The 27,468-nt window shown below is 40.4% G+C and overlaps 1 protein-coding gene across 1 annotated transcript; it reads left to right on the top strand.

The window, feature by feature from the left end:
* On the top strand, window positions 1-24,085 carry LOC121653342. The gene is made up of 10 exons (XM_042006794.1): window positions 1-1,023; window positions 1,250-1,327; window positions 1,873-2,007; window positions 2,180-2,314; window positions 2,400-2,468; window positions 2,570-2,664; window positions 3,938-4,064; window positions 22,645-22,762; window positions 22,837-22,913; window positions 23,769-24,085. Exons 1-10 carry the CDS (start codon window positions 1-3, stop codon window positions 23,877-23,879), a joined length of 1,968 nt encoding a protein of 655 aa, XP_041862728.1. The 3' UTR covers window positions 23,880-24,085.
* The last annotated feature ends 3,383 nt before the right edge of the window (window positions 24,086-27,468 follow it).

Raw genomic sequence — 27,468 nt, 5'->3', positions numbered from 1 at the left:
ATGGCCAACGACCTGGACAGGACATTTGATATTTGTTCCAAAAGGAAGACATGGAAACAAATACAAATGTTCACTGTGCTGCACATGTGTGCTGCTCATGTAATCAAAGCTGTTGCACAGTCAATAGGTAGAACAACCCAGGACAAAGGCTTGAGGGAGTTTACAACATTTGCATTTGCAAGGTTGCAAAACAGCACATCACTGACCGAAGCACTGCAAATCTTCCGCTCTCTGTGTACAGTGTTGATTGCGAAACACACCACAGAAAGAGTCGTCAATCATCTCAAAGTTCTGCAGGACGTCATAAAAGAATGCGAGGTGCCCAACATTGAGCAAACCAACAAGCTTCAGGATTCCCCCTTTGATCATGAAGAAGATGAGGAACATCAAAATGCGAACACAATTATTGGGAGATTGCCTTTCAGTCGTGCATTCAAGAAGGTCCTGGAGGAGGTTCAGGATGATGTTGCAAATGATGAGGAGTCACCACCCGAAGAGGACAATCCGTATTTCTGCCCAGGTATTATTAACTTGCTTTTTGACAACTATCTGGGCATTTTCCCCCTCTGGAGTGGCCTGCTTTTGGGGAACTTAGAAAGATATGCTTCAGACAAGGAAGATATCACCTTTGGGCTCCACAAAACACGTGAAACAAACTGCCATGTGGAGAGGTGGTTTGGGATTGTAAAAAATTCCATCCTAAGAAAACAGAGGCGACTTCGGCCAGGGACCTTTGTGAGAAAAATGTACAGCTCTCTGCAGGGGAGATACAGAGAGCACATAATCTCTAACAACTTCACAGAAAACATACTACTGAAGCCAGTGAAAATGAAAGATATCTCCCAGTCTGAAGAGGGTTGGGCGAAGAGAAATGGAGCAAAGCCCAGTGGACCAAGCTCAAAATTTTACTCAGTTCCAACAAAGGTCCCAGTGCCAAAGAGGGAAAAATCAGCTCAGACCAAGGGCCAAAACACCAGCAGCAATCACCCCATGAACCTCAAACAGTCCAATCCTGTAACAGAGGTAAGATTTTGATAATTAATGTGTTAATGATCAATTATAATGTCAGCCAAGTCTGTAGTGTATGTTAGCTTTCTGCACAAGGACAGATGAACTTTACAGAATGCATAGATTGAGCAAAAACAGCTGAGACAGCGATGTTGTGAATAAGTTAAAAGTATTTTTTTAATTTATGAATGTTTTTCTATGCCTTTATTATACTGACATCTTGCTTTATCTTGTTTAAAAGAAGAAAACAAAACAGCACCTTCTAAAGGCCGATCAATCCACATCAACTGTCCCAGACAATGTGGAACTGGACAAACAGGTGAGTCCCTGCCATGTAGCTTAAAGCAAGTTAATTAATGTGAATACCTGAGGTTATAAATATAGTGTCCCAGTAAAATGTCTGTGATGCTAAGAAACCACCAAGTGACTAACTGAACAAGATATCTCACCTGTCACCAAGTACATCACACGCCCTCATCTCCATTGCAACTGAATAAACAATACATAAAACCAGTTATCATTATCCACAGCACTACTTTATTGAAGGTTTTACAGACTACAATAAAGAACACAACTACAAATTATATAAATAAATGTAACTTTCAAAGACTTGCTAAGAATCTGTGATTACATTTTAATAAAATTCATTCAAGTTTCTTACAAAATACTGAGACAAGTAGGAGAGAGTCACTTTCATTTATCCATAATATCCAGAAATAGTTCTGAAACCTGATATTCCATGTTTATTTAGAATGTCTTTAATTTTGCTTTAAAATGTCTATTGGCTAAAGTACAATTTTCAAAACAATAATTTGTTCTTTATAGTAACTTATAATTTTGTACATTTTCTAAAACTATTCACAGCTCTGCACTTTGTGGAAAAAGAAAGACACAGAAGTTGTTGTCTCAGTAATTCCTTCCCAGCACAGAGGAAACAACTTTGTGATCCACCATAGCGAGCTGCGGTCACTTCGGCCACACCAGTGGCTTACAGGCGAGGTACTAATACTTAAAATGTTTATACATGCATACCTATAATGGCTAATAGACTTTCTTAAATTTATTTAATTTAATGATACATTCATTATAAATGTTTTCACAGAATTTATTTAAAAGATGCTCAGGATTTCATAATATTCCATTTTTGACTGTATAAAAATGATCTCTTAAGATCATTGAAAGCATTCTACATCACACTGCCAATGTCCTGAACTTGGGGAGCACAGTGTATGTAATGAATCATTACACAACTGGTGTGATCCTCTTTGGTAACAGAGAAGAAATCCGGAGGCAAAGTTTGTCAAAGGTAATTTTTATGTAAATAAATGAAGTATTTATATATTTGAAATTAATGATAATACAGAGAGATCATCAAAGGTGTTATCTTGCAGGTTAACTTTGACAAGTACCATGCAGTTGTGTCATTTGTCAATATTGGCAATGTTCACTGGAAGTTCTTGGTTAGTTATGTTTTGTTATATATGCCACTAGATTTACAAAATTAATCTCGTCACATGCTGATTTATTTTATTTGAAATGATTTTATGTCCTTTTGCTGTAGTATATCAATGCAGCAGACAGCTGTGTGTATCTGGTTGATCCAGCACGAAGCTCCACTGAACAACAAGATTCAGACCTTGCTGCCAAAAGATTCCGGTAAGTAATACAAGTTGGTGAATTATATTTGAGGAAGAGGTAGAAAAATATCCTGAAATATTAGTGAATCAAAGCACACCTTTGTGAATAATATGATAGTGAAAGATGAACCATTATACAAGCTGATGAAAAAAAAAGAACTATGGTATAGCAGCTTTTAGGATTCCCCAGGAAATCAATAATAGGCTAGTAAAAAGAATACCCAGTCATGAAGAGGTAGGATTTTCTATCAAACATGACCTGGTCATAAGTGATCATGGGAAGCTTACAATTATGGTCACGTACATCAATATCTGCAGTGGCAAAAGAAAAAATGTGGAGAAAATGATATTGGGTTAAGCAGACATATGGACGTAGAAGTAGTGAGAACAGTGAAATATTCAAGCAAGATCTGTATAAAAAAAATTTTAGTTTAATTTGTTTTCATGTCATACATTCCCACATACTTTCCATCTATGCTGTTTACCCTTGCCATGTCCGATCCTGGTGATAACACAGTTGTTTTTTTTTTTTTGTTTGTTTTTTTTGAGACAAAACCTAGTTTTCACAACTCATTTCCCTAAAAATGCAATCCTTGTTTTGTGCTGGTTGAGCTTTATCAAAGCTCTTTTTTTGTACCTGGCTGTCCTCTTCATTTTTTTCAGTCCAGCTAAAATGTTTTATCATAGCTTATTTTTTCACATATTGAATATTAGAAAACTAACAACTCGCTGCCAAACATATCGAACAATAAAATCCTCATACAAAAAAGCTTTGAAAATATTTTAAAGAAAACAGTTTTCTTTTAACAATTGCAGTAAATTGAAAACTAACCAGAGTGTCTATCAGAGGCGAGTGTGGAGTACTTTATGAATGTACAGCGTTCTTTTTACATAGGATCTCAATTAAAGGAACTGGGATTTGGATTAGCATCCCTGCTGATATTATAGACTGTACCACATTCTAAAGAATTCAAATTATGGCTAAAGAGTAACGAACCAACAATGACAATTCTCTCAAGCATTCTTTATGTCTGAAGTGGTAGACTGATGTGGATGAACTTTGTCTTTGACACTGTCCTTGTATTTGCGTATAGTCTTAAATTGCCTTGATCTGCCACGGGCTTCATATGTAAAGCAGTCCATGCCTAATTGTTACATAACAACATTTTTTTATGTTCATTAATATGCATATTCCTAATTAAATAAAAACAAATGCCCACATGCCCAGCATTTTTTAACATTTCAATAAAGTTTCATCTTAATCAAAAATGATATTATTACATGTTTTTCAGTGACTACTTCAAAATGCGGAGGACCTGCCACAACAAGACAGACTGGGTGGATCTGAAACTCAAAGGTGGTGTAATTCAGCACCCAGTTCAGAGGGATGGCAGCAGCTGTGGAGTGATTGTCATTTTGGTACAGTAAACTTAAATTTTGTTTAAATAGTTGAAAACTGAAATCTTCATCAGTATCAGTGTTTTATATAAACCTTTTTTTTTCACATGATATTGAAACAGTAAATGTAAATCAAAATTATATGCACTGAGCTTTTACTTTTTTTGCTAACAAGGTAAAACAAAAGAATCTTATGGTTGTTTAGTTTATTAGTTTAGTATTAAGATATTAAGATCTCCATTAGCTGCAGCAAGGCAACTGCTATTCTTCCTGGGGGTCCAACAAAATGTACACAAATGTTAAAAAAATAACCATAACTAAACAAAAACAGAAAAAAAACATGAATCGTAATGACCTCCAGATACAAGCAAATGTTCTTCCCTCATGTATACAATATACCATTGATTATTCTGTACCAATAATAATGACAATTATGATAATAATAATGACCATAATAACAACAATGATATCATAATTATGTTAACAAATATTCAGACACATCAATACATTTTTATTATCATATAATAATAATGACCATAATAACAACAATAATATCATCATAATTATGATTTCTAATATTCATACAGTACACATCAATTTTCAACATTTGCATTAGACCAAATTGCTGGGCAGTCGTCGAGATATGACAGTATTAAAGATTGAACTGCTGTTTTTAAGATGTTCGGTATCATAAAAGCTGCATGTCTTAAGATTAATGATATACCTCTTTCCATCTTTGCAATCATATTGTTCATGTGTTTTTTCCATGATAATTTGTCATCAACAGCCACACCCAGAAGCTTGGTGTCATGCACCTGTCTTACGTTAATATCATACATTTTTATCCTTAATATGTTATTATCCTTATTCGAATTTGATGCTATATTCATGCAATTATTGTTTGATAAATTCAAGACCAGTTTGTTTGCTTTGACCCAATTAGCCACACCCTTTAGTTCCTTATTCATAATCATTTGTAATTCATTGTTAGTTTGTGCAGACGTGTAGATGGTTTAATCATATGCATACATTACTATGTTAGCTTTATCTAATATAAATGGTATAACATTTGTGAAAATAGTAAATAATTACGGATCCAGATAACTCCCCTGGGGTACTCTACATATTGTAATTCTGGTTTCAGAGAAGCTGCCATTAAAAAACACAGTTTGCATTCTATTTGATAGATAACTGTAGAACCAAGTTAGTGCAGACTGCTCAAAGCCATAACAAGAGAGTTTGTCTGGTAGTAGATGATGATCTATTACATCCAAAGCAGCAGAGAAATCCAGAAAAACTACATCGACTTTCTTTTTCATTTCAGTACCTCTCAGTCAATCATCATGCTGACATGCTGATCAGTGCAGTTGATGTGGAGTGAGCCTTTCTGTATACATGTTGAGAGTCACAGATCATATTTTTATTGGATAATTAGTTAGTAATTTATACATATACAAATGTTTCCATCATTTTTCCAAACACAGGTAATACGCTTATAGGACAACTATTAGGCCTAGAAAAAGGCAGTTTCTCATTTTTTGGCAGTGGGATAATTTCAGCTTGTTTCCAAGCTTTTGACATATTGAGGACCCGAAACCTAAATTAATGATATGAGCTAATACAGTAGCAATCTCCACGGCAACCAATTTTAGAAGTCTGTTGTTCAGGCCATCCATACATGCTGGTTTACCTTTATAATTTATTAAGGAAGTCTTCTACTTTCTTTATATTTACATTTTCCAGCTTAAACTTAGAGTTTTTTCCATTCATAATTTCATTTCTTATCAATAGATGAGATATATCATTCCTTTGTTTAGACATATTTTCTCTTAATTTTTCTAATTTCGTTATAACATAATTATTTAGATAATTTGCTATCTCCACACTCTTAGTTCTGAATGTACTATCTGCCTCTAGAAAGGATGGAATAGGTCTATTTTTCCGTCCAGTTATATCATTCAAAATATTCCATATTTTTTTACTATCATTTCCTGCTATTTTGACTTTGTTTTCAAAATATACTTTCCTTTTTTTCCTACCTAGTTTTGTAACAGAGTTTCTAAACGTTCTATCGATGTCCCAGTCAATTTTATTTTCTGTTATAATTGCAGATATTTTCATTTGATCTCTCATTTTTATTGCTTTTTTTTAGTTCTTTGTCAAACCAGGGAGTAATGGCATTCCTGACAGCAAACTTCCTCATCGGTGCATGTTGCTCTATTAGAGGCAGAAATAAATCATTAAACTTAGACACAGCTACTTCAGAATTGCTTGTTTCAATTACTTCTGACCAACAGATTTCTTTCACAGCCGTAACATGTAGCTCATGCCTGAACCTTTTATATGATCTTCTGAGTGACCTACTATTGTAGGTCCTGGTCTATTCACCTTTGAATTTCTGAACACTATGATGAGGTTATGATCACTACAGCTAGTGGGCATAGACAAGATCTTATTTCATAATTCAGGAGAGTTAGTAAAAATATGATCAATACAGGTAGATGTCATGGTGCCTTCTTGTTTTACACATATTGTTGGTTTATCTATCATTTGAGTGAGTCCACAGGCATTTGTTGCAGTAAGCATATTGTTTCTTTGTGGACCATTCTGAGAAAACCAGTCTATACTAACCCTTTGACTTTCACATTAAGAAAAAAGCAAGAGAGAAATTTTGTTTTGCATATTCTCTTCTTTTGAACTAGAAAAATACAAGTACATGATTTCTAGCAAATAGTCGAGATAAAAGTTGACAAGTAAGTAGTGACAGTGAAATGGTAAAAATTTGAAACAGCTACAGGATAGCAAACACTTTCTTTTAGTATTGCATACCCAAACATATTGGTAGAAACTGTTCAGGAAGGCTTAGTTAATCAATTCTTCACTAACATTCATAATAAACACGGAAAGATTTGCTCTACAAACGGTAGAGCAGGATAACAAAGGGTTAAAGTCTCCCATGAAGTAGATGTCCTGACCCACAGCAGTAATGTAATCCAACATTTTGCACATTCTTTCCAGGTATCAATTGTTTTCATTTGGTGGTCTAGGTTTCCTGTGCAGTAGATTTGCTTGTAACCATAATAACTCGATGTTATATTACATCATATCAGTTTGTATTTTTACAGGCACGTTATCCTGTACATAGAAAGCTACTCCTTCTCAATATATTTCTATCCTTTCTATAAATTTTGTAACCCATTATATCTAGCTCTGTGTCCTCAAATGAAGCATCCAGGTGCGTCTCAGAAATGGCTAATATCTGCAATTTATATTCAACTATCAACTCAGTGACTTCATTTACTTTGTTTCTCAAACTATTTATATTGATGTGTCCAATACTTAATCTAATCTTTGGTTGTCTGTATTGTGATGTACTTGTGTTAAAATATTAGATTACCCTTTGTGTAGGCATACCTTCATAATGCAGCTTATTTTGTAGTACTGGTGCGAGGATGTATGATCAGCCTGTCATGTCAAAGTTTGTCTGACAGGAAAACATATTTATGCAGTAATATAAAATTTATAAATACAATTTTACTTTTAAGGACCGTTATGATTTTTTATAACCTCAATATGTTAAAACTTTTGCTACTTCATTGGTATTGCATGAAGAATATAAATTTTGATGGAAAATATCTTAAACTACATGCTTACTGTCTATAGTGTCTTCAACAGTCTTAGTATAAAGTAAGTGCTTCCCCCCTAGCGCCTACGGGGACGTACCCCCGTCCACGAGCCTATACCTGTGAATGGGGAAAAAATGCCGTTTTCGGCCGTTTTCGGGAGCCCTGCGCGGGCTCCCCCGAAGACGCACGGCGGCGTGCCTGGTATCCACGCGTTCGTCCGGGTCTCCCCTACGCTACGGGAAGGCAGGGCGCGCGTACCCCCAGGCGGTGACCCCGAAATAAATCCTCAAAGAGGGGAACGCAAACGCAGTTGCGCGCTGCGTCCACCGGAGGGCGGGATTCCCAACACCCATTCAGCCCGGAAAGTGGGTTTCCCCTGAACTGGCGTGTGTGAAATTCACAGGACGGGTTCTTTGGACGGGTCAGAACCGGTCCGGAGAGTTTCGTGTCTGTGGGGCAACGCCGTTCTTAGAACCGAGCTTTTAAGTACCGTGTCCTCGGTCCTATACCTGAACATGGGCCGGTGTTCTGTCAGTTTAGCATACTCGTCAGAGTAGCATACATTACGTTAATGCGCATGCGCGCGCATGCGCATTATACAATAACTTCAACATGTGGATCGGAGCCATCAGTTCATCATACAGACGACAAAACGGTAAGCAAACAACGTTTGATTTTAAGAAAGTAGTTGGTTTTTTAGTTTTAAGAAAATTGTTGGTTTTAAAGATAACTGCCAGGCTTCACGGTATGCAGTGTATTTACACAGTTTGTAGTTTTTAAGTTATTTTTCAAAAGATAAATGCAGTTTTGCTGGCATTGTTATTTCATGAAAGTAGTCGGTGAGGAAACCGCCAGATACTTGCTAAATGTTTTTTTTTTTTTAGCTTTTTCTGTGGTGCAGAAAAGTCTAATAAATTTAATCTAATTATGAAAACAGTATAGGTTGCAGTTGCCAGGTGGACTTCCATACCAAATAGTTTATTTTTTCATTTAGGCTATAGCAGAAACTGTTAGAAAAAAATGGAGAGAAAATGAGAGGAAATTTACTCGTATTTGTCTACGGGTTCCTATCCACCTGACAACACCAGAGGACAACGGCAAACCCTCAGGAAATTTGCCTCTAAATTCAGCATTTATGGTAAGGGCTTAAAATTTAAAGAACACAACACATTTTATATATAAAAAAAAACAATGAAATTGCAATAATTAAATTCCTTTAATAAAGAAGGTAAGTTATTTTTTGGATTTGAGCCTCGTCGAAGAGTCATCAAGTCCAGAGAGGAGGCTTTTAGCCTGTTTAAGGAGTTTCATGCATCGCCCATGGGAGGACACACTGGCATTGTAAAGACCCGCACATCCATGTGTGCAAGATTTTATTGGCATGGTATGACTGCTGACATAGGGAAATGGGTATGTAGTGTCATTGTCAACATTATCCTTAAGCTCCAACATACAATCTCTATATGTTACATAAATCTGCTATTTTAAAGGTGTCTGAATGTGACCAGTGTCAAAGAGTAGGCCCTCCACTGAGTGTAGTCAACACACTGGATTGCATCAAGGTGACCATCCACTATAATTAACTTATTTTATTACTTTAATGCTATTTTGTTTACAGTTACTCAATTACTTCATGAATGCATACCATGCCACACTACTCTATTCTCCAGTCATTTAGCAGACACTTTTCTCCAAAGCAACTGCTAAATGACACAAAAATATTGATGTGTTCTAATTTTTTAAATGTACTAGTAATATATCACCTACAGGTATCTGCTGTGTGGGAGCTGATAGGTATTGACCTGACAGGTCCACTTCCCCAGACATCTTCTGGCTTCCAGTACATACTGACAGCTACTGATTATTTTTCAAAGTGGGTGGAGGCCTTCCCTCAGAAAACCAAATCTGCAGAGGAAGTCTCCAAAAACCTCTGCACAATCTTCTATAGGCATGGCTGTCCTCAACGTATCCTCACAGACCAAGGACGAGAGTTTGTGAATCAAGTAAGTTGTGTTAATACAATTTCTAATTCTAAGAAGCTTCAATTTATCCAAAATGTAATTAGAATGCTTCATTATTCTTTAGATCAACAGCAGACTTTGTGAACTCCTATCCATTGAGAGGAGTGTCACAGCTGCATACCACCCACAGACAAACGGACTGGATGAAAAAACAAATGATAATATTAAACGGTAAGAAAGAAATTACAACAGTGTAATGTCTGACGTTTTTGCTTGCCATAACAACATATAATTTTCTTTACACTTGCTAAAGTTAGGTCTACAAGTTCACTGACTTCATGATTTTAATAATAATCATTTATTATAAAATAATAAATTATTTTTATTTCTATACATCCATCTACAGTTTGTGAGTCTCTATCATATAAGAATGGATATATATCCTAGATGTACACAAAAAACAAGTATTCCTTATGAAAACATCTGAAACTGTTCTCCCTAGGGCCTTAAGAAAACTTGTTAATGAAAGACAGGATGATTGGGATCTATATCTAGATCCCACTTTGTTTTCACTGAGGTCCAAACAACACACAACCACCAAAGTCTCACCCTTCCTGCTTATGTATGGAAGAGAGGCAAGGTTCCCTTCTGAAGTTCCAGTTGATATGCCGGTAGGATTCTGTCAAACATGAGTTTAGAATGACGTTTTAAATATTTTTCTATGTACTAATGTACTAATATGCAAATTACTCCCAGCTTTATAAGTTGTGCATTATTTTTCTGCCAAACAAATTTTATGAGTATCTTTTGACAGGAACGTTATTATTATTATTATCAACGTATTAATGTTAATGTACTCCCCCCCCACAATGAAGCTGTCTTCAATTACACTACCTGCAGAGTACAGCCAGTTCATAAAAGAGCAAGAAACAAACCAGGGTGACAGAAATGAAAAGGTAAAGGAAAATGTGAAACTGGCTCAGCAGAAAATGAGTGAAGCATTTACAAACAAAGCAAACAAAAAGTACAGAAATTTTACATTCAAAGAAGGGGATGACGTTCTTCTGTTCAACATCCGAAAGAGAAGTAGGAAAGGTGCAAGGATGGAGCCTGACTATTCTGGACCATTCATAATCCAGAAACTTGTGGGGAAAACTGCTGTGTTGAAAACATTGAATGGTATCTTGTTGAAAACAAAGTACAGTGTCAGTCACCTAAAGCCCTACAAGAGAGGCAGTGTGGGAGCCAAAGATGTTGGTCCCAACAAAGGTTCTGCCATGGAAGTGGGAGATTCTGTGCCTCCCTTGCCCCCTTCCAAGATGTCTCCATCATCTCCCTCATCCCCTTCAAGGATGTCTCCATCGTTTCCCTCGCCCCCTCCCCAGATGTCTCTTTCGTCTCCCCCGACTCCTGCCATGTCTTCCTCACCCCCTCCCAGGATGTCTACATCGTCTCCCTCATCCCCTCCCAAGAAGTCTCAGTCGTCTCCTTCGCCTCCTGCCATGTCTTCCTCACCCCCTCCCAGGATGTCTACATCGTCTCCCTCGCCCCCTCCCAAGAAGTCTCAGTCGTCTCCTTCGCCTCCTGCCATGTCTCCGTCATCCCCTCCCAGGATGTCTACATCGTCTCCCTCATCCCCTCCCAAGAAGTCTCAGTCGTCTCCTTCGCCTCCTGCCATGTCTTCCTCATCCCCTCCCAGGGTGTCCCAATACATTGTAAACACCCAAGCATCCCAGAGTACTGTTCAACAGCAAGGTGCAATAATAAACAGTGACTTGTTCTGACCGGTTGGTCAGTTATTTGCACTTTTATTCAGTGACCTGTTCCTGGTCATGTCCGCATGTGTTCCTCATTGTTTCTCAGAAACAATGTGAAATAGTTTTGTTTTATTTTACTAAGCTTTCAAAAGATTATTTTATTTTTTTTATTTTTGTTGCAGTACTCAAGCTATGGTCTTTAAAAGACTCGGGGCAAATTGAAGCTCTTGTTGGTCCATATAAGCTTTATGACACATCCTTTCGAACGCTCTGTGGAAATGGCTGGCTGTCAGATGAGGTAAGACTATTTGCCCTTGGAATTTTTTATTTTTTTTATTTTTTTTCTAGAAAGTTGTTTTAAGTTCTTTGTTTTAAACAGATCATAGATGCATCTCTTCTTCTCATCCTGGAAAAAAGCACGGTATACACATTTTCCTGATAAGTTTGATATTTATCATTTGTACTTTTCATCATTATGAAGCCTTTCTCAATGGTATTTTATTTCAGATACCAGTACATAGAATGGAAGCTATAATTGGAACATCTATCTTTCATCTTGGGCAGTACAGGGCTGTTCAAAAGGTAATTAATTGCTATGGTATAAACTTGCTATATACTGGTAATATAGACATGAATTGGGATTGAGGTGCCTTTTGTCATTTTGAAAGATGAATTTGCCTGAGGCCTCCATCTGGATCTGTCCTGTAAATGTGGGAGGTCACTGGATTTTAGTGGTACACCATTTATTTTACTAAAAAAAATTTGAAATCTGAAATATACACACATACACACAACCAATTTTACTGAATATTTTTCTGAAAATCAATAGATTGTCAAGAGCGATGAAAATGAAATCATTGTGGTTGACCCGCTGGGAAATGAAAAAATGTATGGAAGAAAAATTCTTCGTAATTGGAGGTAATGTGAATCATGTCATAATACGATAACTTTCTTTTATTGTGCCTTCAATACTTTTAAACTAAGTATTTGTGCAACTGCACAGAAATTGTCTGAAAGCTAAACACGTCAGCCAGGGCCACTGGAACGTCAAGACTCTGCCACATGGACTGCAGCAGGATGGCAGCAGTTGTGGGGTCTTGATTTTGAAGGTATAAAGACAAGACATTTGAAATCATTCATCATTTATTAATTTTCTATACCGCTTAGTCCAATTCAGCGTCGTGGGAAGCTGTAGCCTATCCCAGCAATTAGCTGGTGAGAGGCATTTGAAATCAACCTGTCTTAATACTTGACATGGATATTTTTCTTAGTTTGCAGAACAGTACATGCAAGTTGCAAGTCTGGAGGCGGTTGATGCCAGAACTGACAAAATGTGCCAGGCCAGACTGGACATTGCAACCACTCTTTTGGAGTACCAAGGTTAGATAAAAATCCATTTTCACAATATTATTGTTTGTGAATAAATTTCTGGCTAAGGTGAGATTAAGAGGTTTGTAGACCAGGCTTGATAAGCAAAACTTAGATTGTCCATACATGTATTGGGAATAAGTAGTGGTTATGTAGGACAATGAAGATGTAGAAGGGATAGATTTTAATTTACATTCAACATGTAGAAAAGTAATGAAATAAATGATTGCTCAATTTCACTGTTTTTGTTTACATTCCAGAGAAGGTGGAGGACTATTGTGTCTCCTGCAACATGTTGCACTACGATCCTGACCAAAGCATCATTGATATGGTGACAACAGCAATTAAAGCCTTTTATACTTTTAATCCATTATTTATCTGACTTTTATAACTGTTTTTGTTGCTTTCTATTCATAGATACAGTGTGACATCTGCCCAAGATGGACGCACAAGGAATGTGCTACCCACTTTGTTGGGACCTTCGAATGCAAAAAGTGCCACTTAAATTAAGTTTTTTTTGTTGGTTGGTTTTATTGTCTTATTGAGAGGGTTTTATCTGCTGATGTACGGTTAAACAGTAGCCAGCCAGGGACCAGAGTTCCCTAGTTTGGGAACAGTTTTGTAGAAAACATTAGAATGTGAGATACAGTAAATGAATTTGTTGAACTTGTATACCAAAAACACTTTTAATTGAGTTTATTCTGCCATTGGGATGGGAATTGATAAAATGTTATCAGTGCCGTTATCATTTCTGCCTATCTATGTTTTTTTTATTTTTTATTATTGATTACGTTGTAAATTCTTGACCAAATGAATTCAATTATACAACACAGATTCACATAGTCAAAAAATAAACAAACTGTCTTACCAATATTCTAAAAAGAGTCAACTTTGAGTTACATATCTTTGTGATCTCTAAACAATGTTACAGTAGTTCATTTGCAAAAAAGGCCATGTTATATGTGATCAAGTTAATTTTCAATTTTTGATTTTGATTAGCATGGTGCAAATGGAAATGCCACTTTTTGGGCAGACAGTGTGAAGGACCTAATTCTGAAATGATTTTCTTGTCCAGTCTACCATCTTCCTAAGCAAGCTTCTTTCAGACAAGTCAGGATGTCATACAGCTGATAAAAAGTATGTGTATGCTATTCTGACAGGTAAATTGCCAAGTCAGGATGTCATACAGCTGATAAAAAGTATGTGTATGCTATTCTGACAGGTAAATTGCCAAGTCAGGATGTCATACAGCTGATAAAAAGTATGTGTATGCTAGTTTGACAGGTAAATTGCCAAGTCAGGATGTCATACAGCTGATAAAAAGTATGTGTATGCTATTCTGACAGGTAAATTGCCAAGTCAGGATGTCATACAGCTGATAAAAAGTATGTGTATACTATTCTGACAGGTAAATTGCCAAGTCAGGATGTCATACAGCTGATAAAAAGTATGTGTATGCTATTCTGACAGGTAAATTGCCAAGTCAGGATGTCATACAGCTGATAAAAAGTATGTGTATGCTATTCTGACAGGTAAATTGCCAAGTCAGGATGTCATACAGCTGATAAAAAGTATGTGTATGCTAGTTTGACAGGTAAATTGCCAAGTCAGGATGTCATACAGCTGATAAAAAGTATGTGTATACTATTCTGACAGGTAAATTGCCAAGTCAGGATGTCATACAGCTGATAAAAAGTATGTGTATACTATTCTGACAGGTAAATTGCCAAGTCAGGATGTCATACAGCTGATAAAAAGTATGTGTATGCTATTCTGACAGGTAAATTGCCAAGTCAGGATGTCATACAGCTGATAAAAAGTATGTGTATGCTATTCTGACAGGTAAATTGCCAAGTCAGGATGTCATACAGCTGATAAAAAGTATGTGTATACTATTCTGACAGGTAAATTTCCAAGTCAGGATGTCATACAGCTGATAAAAAGTATGTGTATGCTATTCTGACAGGTAAATTGCCAAGTCAGGATGTCATACAGCTGATAAAAAGTATGTGTATGCTAGTTTGACAGGTAAATTGCCAAGTCAGGATGTCATACAGCTGATAAAAAGTATGTGTATGCTATTCTGACAGGTAAATTGCCAAGTCAGGATGTCATACAGCTGATAAAAAGTATGTGTATGCTAGTTTGACAGCGTATGCTAGTCTAACAGATGTAGCTGTCAGTTTGCGCTACGGGTATGCTGATCTGACAATGTATGCTAAACTGATAGAACACCGGACGTACCGAGCCGCGGACAGCGGCCTCTGGCGGGGCCGTTTCGGAACCGATCGGGCCGAAATTCGCAGGACACGTGCGGGGGATCTCGCCGGACCTGCCCTGTGATTTTCAGCTCCCTAGAGCAAGGTGTTCGCCAGTAATGGTCCGAAAACCTCTCGGCGGCCATCTTGAAAAGTTCGGCCGTTCCGAGACATTGACGGAAGGAAAGGGGCTATGGCGAGCTCATTTCTGGACAGATTGGTCTGAAATCAGTGTGGCCGTGTGACTGGACCTCCTGGACCCCGTGTATGGAGTTTCAGCTTTCTACGTGACCGTAGGACTACGCTAGGTCCGTGTACACGAAGTGGACCTAAGGCTGCCATTGAAAAGTCTCAGCCGTGGACACCAGTTTCTGTTGGACATACGGTGGACATATGTGAACGGATCGATCTGAAATTAAAGTCACACAAGCACGGGGGGATGCTGAACACATATCTGGAGTTTCATCCATTTCGGTCCAGTAGAAATGTGTTTATTTGCTCCAACGTGACGGCCTCCATCTTGCATCCGAGTCATCTCCAAAGTGCATTTAACGATCTTTTTCTACAGGTCTGATCCTCACCAAACTTCACACACCTGTTGGGAATGGTTCAAGGACCCCAAATATTAATTCCCATCCATTTCGGATCATGTTTGGGGAAGTTATGACCTCTTGTACACGGGTGGGACTTGACATTTAAACGTCAGGTCGAGTTGGTGGACAGCGGCTATAACTCGGTCATTTCTGGACAGATCGGTATGAAATCAGTGTGGCCGTGTGAGTGGACCTCCAGGAGTCTGAATCTGGAGTTTCAGCTTTCTACGTGCACGTACGGCCGAGTTATAATCGTGTCCTTGAACTCGACCTGAGTTTGAATGGCAAGTATCAGACGTGTACACCTGTTTCAAAGTGTCATAACTGGACTGTGCTTTGTCCGATTTGTTTCAAACTTGGAGCACTTGTTTGGCCTTCAACAAGGACCTTAAATATTAATTCCCATCCATTTCGGAGCATATTTGGGGAAGTTATGGCCTCTTGTACACGAGTAGGAATTTATTATGGGGCCGTCAGTTGCGGTTCGTGGACAGAGGCTGTTACTCGGTCATTTCTGGACAGATCGGTATGAAATCGGTGTGACAGACTCTTTGGATGTTGGGAAAGATCTGTGAATTTTTTCAGAATTTTCTGGCCACCGTTTTTGCCGTTACAAGCCCCAGTTGTTAGACCGGGGACCAGCGGAAAACGCTGGCCGGCATCAGAGCACTGTGCAGCGGGTAGAAGGCTTAGGAACGTCGGGCGCGCTTCAGAGACCACAGCGCAGACATTTCTGCACGGATCGAGCTGAAATCGGTGTGACAGACTCTTTGGATGTTGGGAAAGATCTGTGAATTTTTTCCGTTATTAGCCCGAGTTGTTAGACCGGGGACCAGCGGAAAACGCAGCCCGGAACGGCAGCGCTGAGCTGGGTGTAGAAGGCTGAGTAACGTCGGGGCCGCGTCCGGAGGCCACAGCGCAGGCATTTCTGCACTGATCGAGCTGAAATCGGTGTGACAGACTCGTTGGATGTTGGGGAACATGTGTAAATTTTTTCAGAATTTTCTGACTGGCGGTTTTTCCGTTATTAGCCCGACTTGGTCGACCGGGGACCAGCGGAAGACGCTGGCCGGCATCTCAACGCTCTGCTGCGGGTAGAAGGCAGAGGAACGCTCGGGCCCGCTTCAGAGGCCACAGCGCAGGCATTTCTGCACGGATCGAGCTGAGAATCGCAGGGTCTACTTTTGGGACATTTGGGGACATGTGTTATACTTCTCAGCCCGGTCCCGTCTACCAAATTGGAGAAAAGCACCGGGGGAAGTCCGCGACGGACACGCGGCCAGAACCGGCTCATATCTCCACGGATCGAGCTGAAATCAGTGTGACACAAGCACGGGGGGTTTGGGAACATAAATGTGGAGTTTCATCCATTTCTGTCCAGGAGAAATTTATTTATTTGATCGAACGTGACGGCCTCCATCTTGCATTAAAGTCATCTCCAAAGTGCATTTAACGATCTTTTTCTGCTGGTCTGATCCTCACCAAACTTCACACACCTGTTGGGAATAGTTCAAGGACCCCAAATATTAATTTCCATCCATTTTGGTTCATATTTGGGGAAGTTATGGCCTCTTGTACACGAGTAGGAATTTATTATGGGGCCGTCAGGTGAGGTTTGTGGACAGAGGCTGTAACTAAGTCATTTTTAGAGATATCGATGTGATATTGATAACACACACTCAGGGGGCCCTTCTGAGCTAGCCTATCAAGTTTCAGCAATCTAGGACCAAGTATGACCAAGTTACAGCCCGCGTCCACCACCTGGAACTGGACATTGGGTCCCGGTTCCAGGTGGTGGACACGGGCTGTAACTGGGTCCAACGTGGTCCTGGTGGGCTGAAACTCGCTAGGTGGACTCGGGGGAGTCCACTGAGTGTGTGGTATCAGTTTCAGCACGATATCTTAAGAAATGACCGAGTTATAGCCCGTGTCCACGTCCTGGAACTGGACATTGGGTCCCGGTTCCAGGACGTGGACACGGGCTGTAACTGGGTCAAACATGGTCCCAGGAGGCTGAAACTCGCTGGGGGGGCTTGTGTATGTCCCCTGAGTGTGTCGTATGAGTTTCAGCCCGATATCTTCATAAATGACCAAGTTACAGCCCGTGTCCACGACCTGGAACTGCAACCCAATGTCCGGTTCCAGGTCGTGGACACGGGCTGTAACTCGGTCATTTTTAGAGATATCGATGTGATATTGATATCACACACTCAGGGGGCCCTTCTGAGCCAGCCTACCAAGTTTCAGCCCTCTAGGACAAAGTTTGACCAAGATACAGCCTGCGTCCACGAACCCCACCTGACCATACAATACAAAGTATTAGACGTGGACAGAAGCTGTAACTTGGTCATTTTTAGAGATATCAATCTGGGAATGATATCACACACTCAGGGGGCCCTTCTGAGTCAGCCTACCAAGTTTCAGGTCTCTAGGACAAAGTATGACCAAGTTACAGCCTTCGTCCACGTCTAATACTTTCCATTATAAGTCAGGTGCAGTTCGTGGACAGAGGCTGTAACTTGGTCATTTTTCAAGATATCGATCTGGGAATGATATCACAGACTCAGGGGGCCCTTCTGAGACAACCCTGCGAGTTTCAGGCCTCTAGGACCAAGTATGACCAAGTTAGAGCCTGCGTCCACGTCTAATACTTTCCATTATAAGTCAGGTGCAGTTCGTGGACAGAGGCTGTAACTTGGTCATTTTTCAAGATATCGATCTGGGAATGATATCACAGACTCAGGGGGCCCTTCTGAGACAACCCTGCGAGTTTCAGGCCTCTAGGACCAAGTATGACCAAGTTAGAGCCTGCGTCCACGAACCCCACCTGACCATACAATGGAAAGTATTAGACGTGGACAGAAGCTGTAACTTGGTCATTTCTGGACAGATCGACCTGATATTGATATCACACACTCAGGGGGCTCATCTGAGACAACCCTGCGAGTTTCAGGCCTCTAGGACAAAGTATGACCAAGTTAGAGCCTGCGTCCACGTCTAATACTTTCCATTGTAAGTCAGGTGCGGTTCGTGGACAGAGGCTGTAACTTGGTCATTCATGGTCCCAGGAGGCTGAAACTCACTAGGTGGACTCAGGGGAGTCCACTGAGTGTGTGGTATGAGTTTCAGCCCGATATCTCCATGTTTGACCAAGTTATAGCCCGTGTCCACGAACCACACCTGAAATCGAATGGAAAGTATTAGACGTGGACAGAGGCTGTAACTTGGTCATTTCTGGACAGATCGACCTGATATTGATATCACACACTCAGGGGGCTCATCTGAGACAACCCTGCGAGTTTCAGGCCTCTAGGACAAAGTATGACCAAGTTACAGCCTCTGTCCACGTCTAATACTTTCCATTATAAGTCAGGTGCAGTTCGTGGACAGAGGCTGTAACTTGGTCATTTTTAGAGATATCGATGTGATATTGATAACACACACTCAGGGACCTTGTCTGAGTCAGCCTATCAAGTTTCAGCCCTCTAGGACAAAGTATGACTAAGTTACAGCCTGCGTCCACGAACCCCACCTGAAATCAAATGCAAAGTATTAGACGTGGACAGAGGCTGTAACTTGGTCAAACAAGGTCCCAGGAGGCTGAAACTCACTAGGTGGACTCAGGGGAGTCCACTGAGTGTGTGGTATGAGTTTCAGCCCGATATCTTCATGTTTGACCAAGTTACAGCCTGTGTCCACGAACCCCACCTGAAATCCAATGGAAAGTATTAGACGTGGACAGAGGCTGTAACGTGGTCATTTTTAGAGATATCGATGTGATATTGATAACACACACTCAGGGGGCCCTTCTGAGTCAGCCTACCAAGTTTCAGGTCTCTAGGACCAAGTATGACCAAGTTAGAGTCAGCGTCCACGAACCCCACCTGAAATCGAATGCAAAGTATTAGACGTGGACAGAGGCTGTAACTCGGTCATTCATGGTCCCAGGAGGCTGAAACTCACTAGGTGGACTCAGGGGAGTCCACTGAGTGTGTGGTATGAGTTTCAGCCCGATATCTCCATGTTTGACCAAGTTATGGCCCGTGTCCACGAACCCCACCTGAAATCGAATGCAAAGTATTAGACGTGGACAGAGGCTGTAACTTGGTCAAACAAGGTCCCAGGAGGCTGAAACTCACTAGGTGGACTCAGGGGAGTCCACTGAGTGTGTGGTATGAGTTTCAGCCCGATATCTCCATGTTTGACCAAGTTATAGCCCGTGTCCACGAACCCCACCTGAAATTGAATGGAAAGTATTAGACGTGGACAGAGGCTGTAACTTGGTCAAACAAGGTCCCAGGAGGCTGAAACTCACTAGATGGACTCAGGGGAGTCCACTGAGTGTGTGGTATGAGTTTCAGCCCGATATCTCCATGTTTGACCAAGTTATAGCCCGTGTCCACCAACTCCACCTGAAATCCAATGCAAAGTATTAGACGTGGACAGAAGCTGTAACTCGGTCATTCATGGTCCCAGGAGGCTGAAACTCGCTAGGTGGACTCGGGGGAGTCCACTGAGTGTGTGGTATGAGTTTCAGCCCGATATCTTAAAAGATGACCAAGTTACAGCCTGCGTCCACGAACTCCACCTGAGCCCCAATGTCAAGGTATTAGTCGTGGACGCACATTTTCAAACTGGCCTAGCTCGGTCATTTTTAATGCTAGAGACCTGGGATTTCAATGAGGGGTTCCTGGGGGCCTTGGGAACACGTGGGTGGTGATGAAACAAAGTCAAAGTGTTTTAAAACTTGAAACACTTTGAGGTCAGTTTCCATTGGCGGCCATGTTGTTTACATGCGTGTGGAAGCCTGGCGCGTTGCGCATGCACGAGTTAGCTTCACCCTCCCAACGCACCCTCGTAGGGCATGTCCTTAGGGATTAGTGACCCGAGTTTGGGGTCTCCAGACCCTTCCCGGGCCCAGATATTTAGATGTGTGTTTCCTCCCATACTTTAACATGGAGGCCTATGGAGGCCTGTTCTCTGCAGTGAGAAACGGGCTGGCGTTCGGCGCAAGAACGATTTGGCGTCACCCTCCCAACGCACCCTTGTAGAGCATGTCCTTGGGGATTACTGACCCGAGTTTGGGGTCTCCAGACCCTTCCCAGGCCGAGATATTTAGATGTGTGTTTCCTCCCATACTGTAACATGGAGGCCTATGGAGGCCATTTTTCTGCAGTGAGAAACGGGCTGGCGTTCGGCGCAGGAACGATTTGGCGCCACCCTCCCAACGCACCCTCGTAGGGCGTGACCTCAGTTTGCACCGACCCGAGTTTGGGGTCTCTAGCCCCTTCCCGGGCCGCGTACGGCCCCAAAAGGGAGCTCGACCTCTCTGACCCACAGTTTAACATGGAGGCCGGGTCCGGGAGTATAAAACGGGGTGGCTTTTCGCACAGGAATAACCTATCGCCACCGTTCCACTTGGCCCCGGTAGAGCTCGACCTCAGTTAGGACTGATGCGATTTTGGTGTCTGTAGCCCGTTCGGGGGCCGCGTGGTACCCCGACACAGAAGCGACCGTAGTCGTCTATGGGGTTTTCATGGAGCGCTTTCGGGGGTCCAGCGCGGCCCCCGAGGGTCCGAGAGGCCCCAGATTCGGCGTGGGCGTGCGCCTGGGCCTCCTCTACAATTCCTGAAAGTTTCGGGGCGCACAGCGCCCCCGAAAAAATTTCCCCCCCCTTTTCACCCCAAAAAACCTCAGGGATTCTTCCGCTCTAAGAGTCTGAGAGGATTTTTTGGAAAGTTTTTGAAATGGGGGGCAAAATTTTTCAGCGTGTCACGCTGCGACGCGGGCGCGATATGTTGTTCGGGGGGCTGCCCCGCACGCGTTCCAGGCGTCCCCGGGCCGCTGCGACGCACGGCGTGCCCGCGGGAGGCCGTCCACGTGTCTATAATAATGAATGGGCGTTGTCGGTAGGGTACCGTCAATGGGAAATGCATTGGACGTGGACGCTCATTTTTTTGGACAAATTTTGTGCAATTTTCACCAAATTTGGACCGCTGGCCCTTTCTCCAAGTCCCCTGTCAGAATCCCAGAGCTGGGGGCCCCAAACCCTCCCCGAGGCTACTTCCTTTTCCGAGCGTGCTAGCGTCGCCGCGGCAACGGCGGCCCGCTCGGCACGTCCCCCCGATGACCCCTGTCCGGTCTGACCCCAATGGGACCCAGAACCAAAAAGTTATGGCCTTAATTTGTATGTAGGTCAGAGGTCAAATCAATTAAGCATTGGAAAATGCTGTGAATCTTGCTTTGGGGGCATTTTTGAAGATATTTGACCCCTCGTATTTCGGACCCCGAGGGTCCGATCCGTCCCAGATCGCCAGGGGACGTCGTGTGGGACTCGGGACACCAGACGGACCGCGTTTCGCGCCTTTGCGGACACGCTTTAATATCTCGGCCCCGGGGGGTCCGGGGGGCCCGGCGTTTGGTAGGCGGCGTCGGGGGGGTGCCCTAAACGCGAATCAAATGTCAAACGGGACCCCGGACCGCTTTTGGGCAAAAGTTGCTCGGATCGAGCTGCCGTCACTAGGGGGCGCTCTCGGGGGTCCGCGGGAAGCACCCTGCGAAGGGCGGCCTGATCGGAGCTTTTTTGGACAAAATTCCAGTTGGTGTACAGAAATTCCAGTTCGTGGACACGGGGCCCTCCCACGTCCAACACAGAGTGTCCAGGGCTAAAATTCCAGTTCGTGTACAGAAATTCCAGTTCGTGGACAGGGGACCCCCCCCCCACACCTATCGGGACCCTTCCCTAATGTCTTCTCTTGATCATTTGTTAAATATTTGCACCCAACAGATGAAACGCTTTTATGTCAAACGTACACAAATCAGCACATTAGTGGCATTGTGTGGTTCTTGCCCAATGACATTTTGACACACATGGCAGGATTTGTGGTTGAACAGCTTATCTTATGTTTGAAAGAATGTGTTGTGGCAAAATTTGCATTTCATCGTGTTTTCATTGTTCAGTTTCTGACATAAAATTAATGTAACAAAATTATGGATACGGCATTTTCAATTCTTAATTCCTTTTTTGACTGTTTTCAGATGGCCAAGGCGGTCATGAATGCATATCCTGACAAACCAGTCATGGCATTTCAGACAGACACAGCAGAAATAGCCAAGAAACGTGAGACATTGGCGAAGGAAGTCCTTGAGGCATCAGGTTTGTGATTGTTCATAACAAACTGTCATGATCTTGTGACTTTTTTCAACGATTGCCACTTTTTTTTGTTGAAGTGTTTGACATGGACAACAACTGTGCCTTATGCGCAATGGCAAAACCACCTCTCCCAGGGCCCTCCATTACTGACTGGGTAAGTTGTGCTTAGAACAGAAAATGGATGACATCAGGCCATCCATCGCTACCAAAACTGAGCAATTTCCACTGTAGAGTTGATGGTAATCCAAGTGTGATTGAAGAATTGAACTTGCACAATAAACTGGTGTTAGCAGTTTTCAGTTGATTAGAAGATTAGATTATAATAATTAGGCACATACAGCATTTTGAAAAATACATTGTTCCATCATAACAGTCTAAGTTGCATGCAAATTAACTTATCAATTTCCCTTTGAAAGACAATGAAAAAATAACCAGACAAGTATCACTAAATCTGATATTTCACAGTTAAATATATTTTGGTAATTAGATTTGGTTTTTTGCAACTCTCATCACTTTGTCAGTTCATTTGTATTCCTTTCAGTATTACTTATATAGTGCAACTCACAACATAAGCCATTTCAAAGCATTTTTAGACAATTTTATAAAGTTATTGCAGTTAAGTTATCCAGATCAAATCGATTACATTAACATTTATGGGAATTTTGTCTCTGGTACATTGAACAAAATGCAGTTATAATCCAAGGCAATATTTAGTTCTGATTACAAACTCAATCAAAAAATGTGCACAATGTTTCTATTATGGCTTTCTGTATACTTCACATCTGGTTTTTACATTAATATTTCTATGAATAAAGTAAATTTATTTTACGTTATTTTACACACAATTATGTTGAATGGAAAAGTATAGGTATTTGAAAGTTTGATGCGACGTCCACTTTTTGGAATTTCCTTGTTTTCTACATCATAGATTCAGTGTGTGTTTTCTACATCATAGATACAGTGTGTGTTTTCTACATCATAGATTCAGTGTGTGTTTTCTACATCATAGATTCAGTGTGACGACTGTGGAAGATGGTTCCATGCCCAGTGCCTCCAGATGGATGATGCAGAGCTTGCACATGTTTCTAAGGAGTACTGGAAGTGCTCTTTGTGCATTTAATATATTTTTGTTTATTTGTTGTATTTACTTCTCTTTTTGGTTATCATTTTTACTGTATAAAGTTATTCAGACAGATGCATCCAGTCTCATAATAAGACATTTAAAATGTGCACTTATTACAAAGAAATTATATTGAAAATATGTTTTATCTTTTGTATTTTTGTTGTTGTAAAGGTGTCTGCATTATATAAAAGTGTTCAAAAGTGTTCATTTTAAGTTTCATCTTGATTTTAGATTGCTATTACTACAAAATTGTGCATTAAATTTACAAGTCCTTAAGCCTAGTGATAGTTGTGGTCATTGTGAACATCATTCAAGTCCAATTGCTTTGTCACCTGTTGTGGAAGGGCTGGATTGTAAATATGGCTATTTGACCAGATCGGTGGTATGTTCAGTTTGGTTCAATACCTGATTTTAGATGGCTTTTTCTCCAGATTTCTGCTGTAAAATTTTAGGTCCTTGGACTAAGTCATGGCTGTGGCCATTGTGAACATCATTCAAGTCCAATTACTTTGTCATCTGTTATGGAAGGGCAGAAGTTTAGCCCTAAATATGGTTGTTTGACGATAACGCTGGTAAGTTCAGTTTGGTTTAATACCTGATTTTAGATTGCTATTACTCCAGACTTCTCCAGTGAAATTTCATGTCCTTAAGCCAAGCTTTAAATATCTGTTGTAAGTTCAGTTTGGTTTAATAACATTTAAAAATAATCATCAAAATTCTGCAGTAGATTTGCACATAATTTTTCCTGGTGGTAGATGGGGGGTCATTTTGAATAATATTATAATCCAAGTATTTTGTCATACTTGATAGTAAAATGAAGTAGGGTTTATATTTTTTACATGGAAAAATGCCATTTTCTACCCCATAACATACGAAATTTCAAACACCATGACACTACTAATACGTCAAAAATTACTGTTATTGGCATCAAATAACTTCACACAAAGTCAATAGACTGACAATTTATCACCATGAAACAGCATTTGAGGAATTAATAACTATTTAGTCATTTTACATATGACCGATAACCGTGTGTGCCTTGAGAGAAGGCTTGTTCCCTGGAAATTTGTGGTCAGTATAAAGCTAGTCATGCAAATCATTATGCCTTTACTGTACACGTGTGGTTCACAGCTTGTTTATTCTAAAGTTATAATCATTGTTATGAAGAAGAATGAATTCCTATAAGCAAACACATACAATTAAATTCAGCACATTTACATAACACATTAAATTACTATATTTTGTTTAATAGTAAATGTATTTTGAGTTATGATTGGGAATATTTATCAAGATTGTATAGTTTAATTTGTTTGTTTTCCTCCATGCCCTGTCAAACCACATTTTTGTGGTTGATCCTCTGCAAGGGGCAGATGAGTTGAAGGACTCCAGAATGGTTGCTTGGATCAATATTGGCATTATTGATTAATCGCTATAAAAAAGAATCATCACGGTTCTGCCAAAGTGAATTTTCTAAAACAGCTGTTGTAGTATGATCATGAGGAGGCCATTGATGTGTGTAGTGAGTTTGGAGTGTCTATACTGTATAACAGTTGAGTTATTGATCAATATTGGCATCATTATTGATTATCACAATTTAAAAAAATCATCAAAATATGCAAAAGTATATTTTCCATAAAAAGCTGTTGTAGTATGATCATGAGGAGACCATTGATGTGTGTAGTGAGTTTGGAGTGTCTATACTGTATAAGAGTTGAGTTATTGATCATTATTGGCATCATTATTGATTATCACAATTTAAAAAAATCATCAAAATATGCAAAAGTATATTTTCCATAAAAAGCTGTTGTAGTATGATCATGAGGAGGCCATTGATGTGTGTAGTGAGTTTGGAGTGTCTATACTGTATAAGAGTGGAGTTATTGATCATTATTGGCATTATTATTGATTAATCACAATTTAAAAAAATCATCAAAATTATGCAAAAGTAAATTTTCCCAAAAAAGCTGTTGTAGTATGATCATGAGGAGACCATTGATGTGTGTAGTGAGTTTGGAGTGTCTATACTGTATAAGAGTTGAGTTATTGATCATTATTGGCATCATTATTGATTAATCACAATAAAAAATCATCAAAATTATACAAAGTAAATTTTCCATTAAAAGCTGTTGTAGTATGATCATGAGGAGGCCATTGATGTGTATAGTGAGTTTGGAGTGTCTATACTGTATAACAGTTGAGTTATTGATCATTATTGGCATCATTATTGATTAATCACAATTTAAAAAATCATCAAAATCATGCAAAAGTAAATTTTCCCAAAATAGCTGTTGTAGTATGATCATGAGGAGACCATTGATGTGTGTAGTGAGTTTGGAGTGTCTATACTGCATAAGAGTGGAGTTATTGATCAATATTGGCATTATTGTTGATTAATCACAATTTAAAAAAATCATCAAAATATGCAAAAGTATATTTTCCATAAAAAGCTGTTGTAGTATGATCATGAGGAGGCCATTGATGTGTGTAGGGAGTTTGGAGTGCCTATACTATATAACAGTGGAGTTATTGAATTTTGTTTGCAGCATCAAAATGTGGTGTTGCAATTTGCAGACGGTCCCCGGACGCTCGCCCGGCTGAAGGCTTTGCATAGAGATCAATGTTGTGAGTCTAGTGCGGAGGACGGCAGTTTTTCGAAAAAAAATCAACATTTTGGTCCTTGTAGCTCGTAGTTTATGCTATTATAATTGCACATAGGCATCGTTTGTGTTTTAAGAACGTCTCAGCTAAGATTTATTGATCCCGGAAGTTTGAATCTGTGAATATCTTTCTAACTTTACCTTACTCCTCAACTCCAGCTTATATCACATCTTAGTTATACATGTTATAAATTGTATGTACACTGGATTTACATACAAAAGAACACCACATTGGAGATTAACCAACAGAATAACATGCTTAACAACAAACAACACAGAGCTCCTTCAAACATTGAATTTTAAGTGCCTACATTACTTGGAAAGTTGTTTTTTTTTTCCTTTTTCATTTTAGTCTTTTGCTTTATTTTTTTTTCTTAAGTGTTTCACACAAACTCACAAAGTTTTATTTCTTTTTGGGACCACCACTTTACTGCCAGGTGAATAAAAACGTCCCCCTCCTGACCATGTATTTTGATGGTCACTCTGACCTCCGCCCTGACTTCCGCCTGAACCGAGACGCCATCTCGGGTCTGATTGGGCAGCTTTGGGCTGCTGGGGGAAACACCTGGACACGCTGGTGTTTCAATTCTGGCTGGCAAGCGGCACATCATACCGTGTTGTGGCCCGGGCCTTTGACATGCCCAAGGCCACGGTCTGCGACGTTGTCCACAGGGTTGCGGAGACCATACTGGCTCTGCGCAGAAGGGTCATCAACTTTCCCTCTTTGGATGGACTGGCAGAGGTTTCAGCTGGTTTCCAGAAGCTTGGTGGATCTGCACCATTTAGGAAGGTGGTGGGAAGCATTGATGGCTGCCACGTCAGGATCAAGCCCCCTGGTGAGAATGCGGAATGTTATTTTAACAGGAAGCTTTTTCATTCCTTTCAGTTCCAGGCAGTGTGCGACCATAGAGGCAGATTTCTGGACATTT

Source organism: Melanotaenia boesemani, chromosome 1, assembly GCF_017639745.1.
Source record: "Melanotaenia boesemani isolate fMelBoe1 chromosome 1, fMelBoe1.pri, whole genome shotgun sequence".
Classification (NCBI taxonomy): domain Eukaryota; kingdom Metazoa; phylum Chordata; class Actinopteri; order Atheriniformes; family Melanotaeniidae; genus Melanotaenia; species Melanotaenia boesemani.
The sequence above is the reverse complement of the archived record's forward strand: the minus strand, read 5'-3'. Positions and strand labels throughout refer to the sequence as shown.

Coding starts and splice junctions, on each gene's coding strand:
- LOC121653342 (XM_042006794.1), top strand. CDS start 1: ATGGCCAACGACCTGGACAGGACATTTGATATTTGTTCCAAAAGGAAG. Junction 2,315..2,399: donor GGAGGCAAAGTTTGTCAAAG/GTAATTTTTATG, acceptor GTTATCTTGCAG/GTTAACTTTGACAAGTACCA. Junction 2,665..3,937: donor CTTGCTGCCAAAAGATTCCG/GTAAGTAATACA, acceptor CATGTTTTTCAG/TGACTACTTCAAAATGCGGA.